The sequence below is a fragment of the Prorops nasuta genome, unplaced genomic scaffold (assembly GCF_024137725.1).
Source record: "Prorops nasuta isolate Cenicafe-Biocafe unplaced genomic scaffold, Cenicafe_Pnas_1.2 PNAS00010, whole genome shotgun sequence".
Lineage (NCBI taxonomy): Eukaryota > Metazoa > Arthropoda > Insecta > Hymenoptera > Bethylidae > Prorops > Prorops nasuta.
In genome coordinates, this window is record NW_027116807.1 from 1,323,588 (window position 1) to 1,334,825 (window position 11,238).

Here is an 11,238-nt window from a genome sequence, read left to right on the forward strand (position 1 = left end):
GATAGTCTTAAAGAATGAAATAAAATATTAATATTTCACCCTCAGCTACGGCACTAGGTTAGAGTAATCCAGTATTCTTAGGGTATATACAGATATCACTTTTAAATATATCTTTATATGCATCTATACATATATGGTGAAGGTTTTCACGCTTCACTTTTCTTTTACTTTTTGACGTACAAAATTGCACAAAAAATACTCAAATTGATACATTAAACCAGGGATATATGCAACTAAAAATGCTGGATTTTACTAACTCGTGTGCTATAAATCATAATTTGAATATAGTACTGTATCTGAGGTACGATCAATGTCGACGAGAATGCAACTAAAGATATATATTTATAATATATTGGTATACTTTTAATATACTATAAAACACTTATACATTTATAATGTTTTATTGAATATTTTTCTCTAGTTGGAATTGCTGCAATTTAATTAAATATAGATTTATATAAAACGGGAAAAGTATCTTGGATTGTTTTTCTTTCTTTGGTTTTAGTGCAAATAACAAATATTTAATATTATTGTTTTTATGCAAAAAATTGAAAAGAAAGGAAAATTAAATGTACTTTTTCCATTAATACGAAGACAGTATTAAAAAAACTTCGATGGGTGAATTAAACTTAAATGAAACATTTTAAAATTGTAAATTTCAAAAGTATGTCTTAAGTGTTTTTATACCGCGCGATATAAAGAATTGTTCTAAATTAATATTCCTACAAAGAAAAATACAATCAATCGGATAAATTGAAACGAAAGCAGAGAATCGTATTAATAAAAACGATGTTGGGTATAATTTCCATAAGACGGTGGTGGCTGCTGCTGCTGATGCTGTTGCTGCTGTTGTTGTGATACATACACGTTTGATGGTCCGCTGTATTGTGACGAGCCATAACTTTGTTGATGCGAATATTGATTCACTGGTGGTTGGTATTGATTTTGATTCGGTCCACTATTGTAGTCATGATAATTATATCCGCTATCAGCATATCCGGAATTATTATTATTGAACATTTGTGACTGATAATTTGGATACTGCTGCTGGCCTGACGAATTGGGAAAAGTCAATGGTGGCATTTGGGACCCAAAGCTGGATTGATGTTTTTCGTTCCTATAATTGTCATTGTAAAACCGTTGGGTGGAAGAAGCAATTTGACTTGTATTTAAGCTACTGACATTATCCAGCGGTCTCACATTGCTCACTGGACTGATCGTGTTGCCATGTGATTTGGAGCCATATTTATTTGGAAGCTCTCCCATTATATTCGCTATCAGTCGTTTCGTTTCATTTAAAATTGCCGTAGGATCATTAATCTTGTGAATGTCTTTTGATTTGACTGGCGTTCTTGAACGTGAACGGGAGCGCGAAAAAGAGCGCGAACGAGATCGAGAGTGTGACCAAGATCTTGAAGAGTTTTCCCCATACTTCGTAGCCGAATAAGAAGTTTTTCTCGCATTTTCGCTTTCTTTAACATTCTTATTAGCTGCTTTATAGATATCCTCAAATGTATAATCATCGTCATCGTCAGAAAGCTCTATCCTAGTTTTAGATTTGTCATTATCCTTCATTTTTAAGCGTTCTAATTCCTCATCATCAGCAAATATATCCAGTTTCGGTTTCCACTTATTCTCATCCTCTGGAGGATTTTGAATTATTTTGCGAGTTGAAAATGGCGATACACTTCCCCTTTTTTTTGTTAGAGATCCTCGTAATTCGAGTATTGGTGAGTTTAAATTCGAGTTCAAAGACATAGACAGTGTGTTACCTAAATTGACAAAACCTCTCAATTTTTCAACACGAGCTGGGTCGGTCGCTTCCAACTTCTTTAAGAAATTAATAAGTTGATGCTGCTCTTGGTTACCTAAGTTCTTGAAATTTTGTAACAGGTTTTTAAGTTTATCGTCGGACAAATCTTCTATTTTGGGAGTTGGATTACTTAAAGCAGGTAACGATGTTGCGAAGTTGAACGTCGTTGAAGGTAATGGAGTCGTTATCGATGCTGATACTGGTGCTGATACAGATGCTGATGAGCGTTCTGGTGACAAAGATGGAGATGATGACAAAGGTCGGTCTGGGTTGAAATTTGGACCTAGCAATGGTATCGAGGTCAAGGGAAATGATGGTGGTGGAGGTAAGGGTACAGTTGGTTGATATTTCGTTTGTAACGTCGATGATATAGATGATATGTTTGAACCACCTGATGTCAAACCTCTGACAAAGTCTGCTGTAGTAATGGGTTTCTCAGAATTCTTTGATGCTTCAGCCATTCCAACTACAGCGTTAATTAAAGTTTCCAATTCATCTTGGGAGACATTGGTCCTTCCTTGTGCTACCAAAGCAGCAGCTATTTGCTGGGCTATAGCCACTTTATCAACAGTACCAATACCAGGAACACTGACCGGTTCAAATTTAACAGCAGGGGCTGATGATGCTTCTGAAGTTCTATTGAACATTGTTCTAGAGATAAGACTGGCAGGCCTTGTTGCTTCTAATATTTCTTGCTCTTTCTTTTTCTTTTCCTCCTCCTGTTTTTTCTTAGATTCACTAGCCTTGTGCAAGAGTAATGCAATATTCTGTATAGCTGTTTTAGTTGGATTAATTGCCATTTTCTCAATCATACCTGCAAAAAGTTGGCCTTTCAGTTTCTCTTTCACAGTCTCGAATAGAACACTAACTTCCTCATCGTAAAGTAATTCTTCAGCAGAATTAGGCTTGGTCTTTTCAGCAGCTAGAGCTTTTGACAAGAGCGATACTACTTTTGGGCCAAGGGAACCCAGCTGACCTTCCAAAGCTGTAAGTAGTCTTAACAGGCCAACCACTTCCATATCTTCTCCCATAGATTCATCTTTTACTACTGGAGATGGAGAGATTTCTTTTGCTTGATACGAGGTAGACGCATAGTGCATTAATCGTGGCCTAGTAGAACCTCGATGATAGTATCCCCTGTATGATCCTCTTCCTCGAACGTATGGAACGTGAGGATAATCTCTTTCTCTCGTCTCGTATCGATCATAATATTCGGACTTGATTGTCTTGGTTGTACCAACATATTCCACATCATCGTCGCTTTCTAGCCGGTGCCTAATGCGTTTTGGCGAAAATTTCTCACGCTTATTCGGCGGGATCCATTTCTCTTGTGGTTTATCATCTGGCAAATCCAACCGCTTCTTAATCTCCTCTTTTCTTTGCATCAGCTGTTCGTTATGAAGCTCTCGCATTCGCTTATTCCAAAATTCAATCCATTCAGGCTTGAAGTCGTGTTTGCTGGGATCTTTACCTTCAGCTTGAAGTTCTTTGTAACGTCTGTTCCAAAATTTTTTCCACTCATCCGGATAAGCCGGATGCTTTTCAGGATTTTTTTCATGGAATTTTAATGCTCGATCCAAAGTTTCTTCAGCTCGCTTTATTTGTTCCCTATACTTATCCCATTTATCACGTTCTCTGATAGGTTCCAATGATCTTGATCGCGTGCGTGATCGAGTACGAGATCGTAGTCGACTATGATCGTGAGTATGACGCGATCTACCACGGCCTTTCAATGACTTTTCGAAACTACCAAATTTACGATGGCGACTCGGTGAACGTGATTTGGAGCGTGTAGGAGATGGACTACTAGAAATACTTGATAATGAAGACAATGATCCTGTCTCGTCGATTAATTTTTTGTTAGAATTCTTAGATATTTCATCGGGTTTATCCATAGATTTGCGTGTTTTAAGCTTATCTTTAGTAAGAATACGTATCTTGAAAGTCCTGAAAAAAACAATTTAATTAAACAATTTTTTTATAATGTTGAACCAATGATCGAATGAAATACATAATTCTTCTTCCTCGATCGTCTACTCACACACTCATTCACTCACTCACATGTATCTCTTGTAAAAGCTTATTGAAAATATGGATAGAATTTTTTTACATTGTTGACTGTATGCATGCCACGATAAAAATAATAAAACATGTTCCTTATGGGAATTTTTTTAGGATACCAATGTATCGCGAAATGAAAGAAAAATAAAAAGCATAACTTACGATTTTGCAGGCTCAATCTTGGGCTTGATCTTTTTCATTAGCGGCTTATCATTCTTCTGATCTTCTTTTTCATGATTTTCTTCAATCTGATCTTCATTAGTTCGTATATCGTCTTGTTAAAGAACCATTTGGTGAATGAAATTTTTAACAAACACAAGGATTGAGATATTATTTATGTATACTCACCTTTTTTCACTGATCCACCACAAACTGTCATCTCAGCCAGTTTCTCTTCGAAATTTGTAACCCATCGCACATCGTATACATCCATAAATGTTAACTCTGGTGTTTCCCTGCACGTAGGAAACAGCCACATTCATTTTATGAAAAAAACTTGTATCATCATATTCATAATCAATTATTAGAAAGAAACATTATCACTAGCACATTTTGTCGAAAAATAACACCTGCATGCTTCGCGATTGAAAGTCAAAAGCGTTCGAAAGTATATCCCTTACCCCAGACTTTTCAAAAATACCATTAAAAGAAAAATAAGAAAAATAAAAAGTGAGAAAAATGAAGGAAGAAATAAAGAAGAAAAGAAACTGAAGACGTGAAAAGAGTAACAAATGAACATAACTTACCTAAAGTGATAGTCCTGAAAGACCCTTTTGATATATTGCATTTTGCTCTTTTCAAACTGATTCTTATCCACTAATTGCGGTTGCAATCTGCCAAAATGTTCTTCTATTTTCTTCGCCACTAACACCGATATCTCATTGGCTCCGCGTTTATAGTTTGATGTTCGCGGTAGCTCAGTAATTGCACGCGATATTGTTGGAAAATGTCTATTTAAATATGTTATTCGATGATTGTAACTTGTAATATGAGCCATGACAGTTCGTGGATCTCCCCGCTTATCACACAAAACGCACGTGTAACTTGGCTCACAAGAATCGCTATCTACTAGCTCCAGCAGGTACTCAAGCCCTACTAGGGGTGAACTACGATGTCTGTCAAGGCTAACTTGGATTGTTGTAGTTCTGGTAATTTGATCCTCCATTCCTGGAGGAATCGGCTCCCCAGGGGCAAGAGTATTACTGATAGCAGAAGTTTGTGGGGATATACTGGTTTTAACCGTATCAGACCGTTTTGACCAGAGTAGAACTGGATAAGGCCATTCGTCCAGTTTAATTTTGTGACGATTACATGTATTATGACTAATCAATTTGTGAGCACCGAATAGAGCAACATTGCATATATGACACCATATGTCACCATCATCTGTCTCAGAATATACGGGCCTTAAAGTTCCATCCTCCGCAGTAACGCTGCTTCTCATTAACCTTTTCCTATCATGCTCTTCCTGCGAAACATAAGTGTATCATAAATCAGCTTTCCATGTCACATGTATATATATAATCATGATACCAAGTATAAAATTAATTGCAATTAATATATTTCTCAGGTAAAATTCCCTGCTATATGTTTTATTTTTTCATTGGGAATCCTATGTTGATATAGTATAGTACTTTACAAGATTCTTGTATTTTATTATCTTTATTTATATATAATTATTATCAATAATTATATATATTCTGAATTGTGTCAATGTTTGCAAAAAAGACTGTCATTGATCTACATGAGTAACCAACTGAAGAATGCTCTACCTGACCTACTATTCTTAAATATTTTTATAATAAAATCTATCCCAAGCCAAGTTATTACCTTCTCACGATCTATATCTGATTGGTGTGAAGGATTTCTTCCTTCTATATCAAGATCATCAAAATTCTGCATATTGCCAGCAAAGTCCATAATAAGGGCTGTAAATATTAATATAAATCAATATTGGTAAATTCACATCATTATAGAATCAAAAGGTTAAGACTAATTTTATGTTATAACATTTACTTTTCAACTTTTTTATATTTTTCAATTGAAATACCATAAAATCAGAATAATTTTTATTGCAACAAAGTTCCAACATATTTTAGATTTCTTCATTTCTTAACTATGAAGATAATACTTACCCTGTGTATAAAATTTATACTTTTATTTATATTTTTACTTACACTAAACTCTTAAATTTCAAATAGATGCTAACAAAATAATATAATATAGAATATAAAAATTATTAATTTTAATTGCCACTGCACTTTACTCCAATCCATTATTACACCTTTTTATTTGGTAAACCTAAGCGAGCTGCAAAAATTTATCATTTGCAAACAAAATTAACTATTAAGAAAATACTATAGCTTAAAAATATTCATATTGAAAAAGTTTAGACTATTTGTCCACGGACCATGGATACAAATTTTGTTGTAACTATTATTTTGCAATAAGCTTTCATGATAAATATATAGTATATTTCATATCTTACTGAGAAAACTTTAACCTGCAAGCTGAAAAGAAATCTCTTACTAAAGAAAAGTTATTAATCTAATATACTAATCGCTAATGTCTTATAAATTCTTAACCTAAAATATAATTAATTACTGTTGCGGCGCTGCGCAATACTTGATACTTACCAAACTACTCTCACGTAATGAAGTATAATATTATACTTTTTTCTCTTTTTTTACTTCATCTTATATCCAGCTTTCTGTCAATTTCTCTTCATTTTGTGTTGTAGTTTGTAACACTGTCATATATACTTATGTTATTAAGAGATATTACTGTGTATATATATTTATATATAGCATTAACAAATAATTTTAAGCATATATTAGGTACAGAATAATGTACAATTAGGAATTAAATATTATAATATATATAAATTATGAAGTTAAACCCGCGTTTAATGCCAATCCTACTATTTTACTATTTGAAACCAAAAGATCGCAAATCGCACCGACACCAATGACCGAACGGATGTGAGAAATTAGGATCCCTTGACCCTTGTGAGGCTTATAAACTAAATTCTCAATTCTATATATGCAATACTTTTCAAGCAATCCTTTTATCAATGTCAATGATAACCATTCACAACTCACAATGAAGCAAAACGAGCAAGAACACTTAACTTCAAAAATTAGAAACACTTGCAGCTGTTTATTGGAATAAAGTTAGTCGTACTGTTATATATATACTAAATTTTTCTAATACTTCTGATGGTTAACGAAATCAACTACACCAGCCTAGTGGTTAGCCATGAGAAGAGGCTAAGTGCTAATTCTAGTAGACTACTTACTACTTTACTAATGAAAAAATGTTACATCAAACCCTCCGTACTTCTGTAGTTCAAAGTACAAAATGGCCATTTATCGATCCTCCTGTAGTGTTCGCCCGTTTACCACGCCACCCACCCACTTTTCACTTTTCAGCCGTCTAACAATTTTCTAACCATACGTTCATTCGTAAGCTAAAATAAGCGTTAGATGATTTACACGGGAATAATTATTATAAACCATATTTATAAATATGGAGATAAATACAAAAATATATTATAAATGAAATCAAATTTATTTATGCTAACAATATATATATATATATATATGCATAATGCATTCGTGAGACAAAAAAATATAAAATTATCAAAAGAATCGGATAAATAATACTAAATTTTCTCCTTGTGATATGAACTAATATTTATGCAGTATATAATTTATTAAACGTTGATTTGGTTATATCGATCCTGCGTGTACAATGTAATAGGAACGATACTTTCAATGTATTCACATAGTGCCTAGCAAAGCTACAAAAAAAAGAACGATAGGAAGAAAATGTTAGTTTATGTCCTTTTTATTATTTTATTTAGCTGATGCTTTAACTCATAGCATACTTATCTATTCCAATACAATTTATAATTATAATTATGGCGGCAGTAGACATAAGAAGAGCATATAAATCTATGGAAAACTGTTAACTGGTATATATAGTATAATAAAATTATAAACAAAAAATTGTTGCAGATGACCGCATCATGATACACATGGGAAGTATTAATATTATTTTTTATCGCAAATGCTGAAATTATGTATAAATTGATACATAATATATCAACGAATAAGATCATATAGTTCTAAGCTAATACCGCTACATACTACATGTACATAGGGTAACATATACATAGTATCAAGGCGCTCAGTATAATATTAAAAACAGTTTTAAAAGTACAATGACGCATATATACAGTGTTTAAAGCTTTTCTTTCTTATCTTTTAGTAAAAGTATATCTTTTCTATAAATAAATAAGCTTATTATAAATCAGTACCTTTTTATGACCTTCTTTACACGTTTATTCGGCAAAAATTAATAATCTTTTCTATATTTGCATTGATAAATACTTTTATTAAATACTTAAAGATTATCAGTATTATCATATTGCAACATTTACTTTATTTATTGAATCTTGCTACACAGTTTCGTTAAGTCCCGTATTTATAGTAGTTGCATTGCTACATTGATTTATATTATCTTGTGAAAATTCATGATGTCCGGTAATATCTTCAGTAGGTTGTTCAATTTTTATAGTACAGCTGCTCATATTGCCGTCTTCCTGTTTGTAAGCTGTATCTTTTGAAACATCGTCGGTCCTAATTTCCTGTTTCGTCATGAATGTTTGTTTGCGCATTTTTGTAGAAGCTTTATCTGGCTTCTCTCTTTCATACATAAAGGTTTTTCGTTTCCTCCTCATAGGCTTACATACTTTTTTGTACAAGATGTTCATTTCCTTAACTCTGCTTGTTGGAATTGTCCAATCCATTTCGCCACACGTCGTATCGGGATTACGAGTTGGATCAGCAGTACTGTCATATTCTGGAATCTCCAGACCCAGTTTTTTCATTACACTTACCACAATATCATCTATATTTCCATTAATTATTAAGTCTGCTTTCTTATCCTAAAAATACAAATATGCGTAATTTCTTCCAAAACGTCTATTTGACAAGGCTACCATTTTCATTAAGTAAAATGATTATAGATTAATTCTCTCTTACATGCTTTGTAGGTTGTAAATTACATATGACAAGTCGGCCTCCATATTTTTTTGTGTATAATGGAAGATTACCACTTGGAATTACTTGCAATGTTGTACCTAAACATATACTCAGGTCTGCAACACTAAAATTAAAGTTTAAAGCATAAATTAATATCCTGATTGAATAAATTCTCATTGATATTATATTGTATACCTTGAATGTAAGTCAGATAACGAAAGATCACTGTCTGGTAAACTATGCTCCCAATCTAGAATAGTGTCATGCATACGACCACGACATGGACGTCCACCTATTTGTTCTGATCTGCATACAGTTTCTAATGACTTCTTACCAACACTTTTTGTAGCAAAGTTACGAATGAATTGCCTGCATATCCACACAAATGATGTTAACTAAAGACACTAATAAAAACAATGCTTTATTATAAGGTATCTGTACCCACCTTCCACATTTATCGCATTGCTCCACAAACATATTTCCATGTAATTCAGCAAGATATTGCCTTTGCACACCTGACCTCAAATGTAGACCATCAATATTCTGACTTATGATAAATTTAATTTTTTCTAAAATAGAACAGCCACATATAACAAGAGACAAAATTTTAGATTTTGAAAATTGTCAATTAAAATTTATATTTATACTCACTGCATTCAATTAATTTTTTTAGAGCCATGTGTGTTTTGGTAGGTATAGCTTCGTCAAAAGAGATATTCATTGCTGGTTTTAAGCCTTTTTGCTCTAATGTCCACACTCCATTAGTGCCCCTGTAAAAAAAAACAAAAATTTTAATAAACGAAGAAACAAATAAGCTCCCAGTAATTAAACATTAAGCAGTCTGATAGTACAAATATAAATTCTATGTATTGTCTGATAACAAACTGAACTAACATTGTCACATATACAATCATATGGAATAATTAAAAATATAAATACTTTTAATACATCTGTTCTCAGATATCCTTTTTACTTTATAGCTGAAGGAAGTAATTTTTGAAATAGCGACAAATAAATACTAAGTAAATCATAAGAAACTCAGATGTTTGCTTGTCTCTCAGATAAAATACTTTTGTAAAGTTAAGTTTAAGAAGCAGAGAAAAAAAAGAAAACAAAAAAAAGTAACAACAAAGAAACTGTTGTGTATGGATCTTTCCAAGGGATGGAGAGTATGGGTATAGGGGGAGTACAAAGAGGGGTGGAGTGAAAAGAATGGGTGAGTATGAGGAAGAAATAAGGGAAGAGTGAGGAAGGAGAATAGATGGTGTAAGTTATACTTATGAGTTAATGGACAAATGAACAGTTTTATGAAGTAAATGATGAATGAATACCGAAAATCAGGAATTCCAGCAGCAGTGCTAATACCGGCTCCAGTATGAACAACAACATGACGGGCAGCTTGTATCCATTCGGCAAGAAGACCACATTTGATCCGAAGCGTTTCGACGCTATCATATCTCTACAACACAGATGCATAATTTTATGAAAAACAATGAAAACCCAATACTCATACTACAATGACTACAATGCAATGGATTTTTACTTCCTCTAAACCCAAAACTCCTTTGTTTTCGTAGGGAGAAAGACCGTCTGCGTAGCTGCATGACATTTTTTTAATCTAGGCTTTGTCAAATCTTAGTAGAAACCCTTTGTGACGCTACAAGCTATCGATAATTTACATCCAGCGCGAAATAAACGATTGTATAGAGATAAGAATGGCGTTACCACTGCACACTTAATATTTAAGAGAATGGCACGTAAACAATTTTTAAGTTAATGACCGCGTGTTGTTATGTTTATACGCTACGAATGACGATAAGTGATAGGAAACTCGAGATCCGCTGAGAATGCATTCTGTTTTATAGACTGTACTGCATATACAAATACATCGAATACACCGAAATGGCACTTGACAGAAAGAAGATAATAAACCCGTGGCACATGCGCAGTACGGAATATATATAGCAATATAGCTTTTGTACAGCGCCATCTTTTGTTTCTATCGATTATTAATTTCAATTAGCGGTTTATTTAAATCTTAATAAAATATTTCATGGGTATCCCGAAAATGTCATTTTTCATCAATTTAATAATTATCAGCTTTTTCAGCGAGACTTAATTTATGTGAGTACGAGTAGACTTTATATTTATTCGTGCAACGATCGAGGTGTCTGAATGAGTTTTATCAGACGGCCACTGAGTCGCGCACAGTTTATATTGTTTACAGATTTGAGCGCTTTATGCGCGCACTGCCGCGCATACCTGAGCTACGCAATAGGCGCGTGCGCTTAAATTAACATTACTGCGGGAAAAATT

At 33.4% G+C, this 11,238-nt stretch overlaps 2 protein-coding genes across 5 annotated transcripts; both read right to left on the minus strand.

Moving 5' to 3' along the window:
- Positions 1-772: 772 nt before the first annotated feature.
- On the minus strand, positions 773-7,222 carry LOC136776629 (uncharacterized protein CG7065-like). 4 transcript variants are annotated; one of them, XM_066732313.1, is made up of 7 exons: positions 6,511-7,222; positions 6,363-6,384; positions 5,705-5,802; positions 4,621-5,342; positions 4,223-4,329; positions 4,037-4,148; positions 773-3,760 (listed from the first exon to the last, which is right to left on the minus strand). In XM_066732313.1, the coding sequence occupies exons 3-7, from the start codon at positions 5,792-5,794 to the stop codon at positions 778-780; spliced, it is 4,014 nt and encodes a 1,337-aa protein (XP_066588410.1). In that variant the 5' UTR covers positions 5,795-5,802; positions 6,363-6,384; positions 6,511-7,222; the 3' UTR covers positions 773-777. The 4 variants fall into 4 exon arrangements, with proteins under 4 accessions (XP_066588410.1, XP_066588406.1, XP_066588407.1 ...); XM_066732309.1 differs by lacking the exon at positions 6,363-6,384; XM_066732310.1 differs by having other exon boundaries at positions 5,705-6,384.
- Positions 7,223-7,723: 501 nt separating this feature from the next.
- Sirt6 (sirtuin 6) lies at positions 7,724-10,834 on the minus strand. Its single transcript, XM_066732315.1, has 7 exons — positions 10,466-10,834; positions 10,254-10,381; positions 9,574-9,692; positions 9,368-9,491; positions 9,118-9,291; positions 8,923-9,046; positions 7,724-8,825 (listed from the first exon to the last, which is right to left on the minus strand). The coding sequence occupies exons 1-7, from the start codon at positions 10,529-10,531 to the stop codon at positions 8,337-8,339; spliced, it is 1,224 nt and encodes a 407-aa protein (XP_066588412.1). The 5' UTR covers positions 10,532-10,834; the 3' UTR covers positions 7,724-8,336.
- Positions 10,835-11,238: the final 404 nt, after the last annotated feature.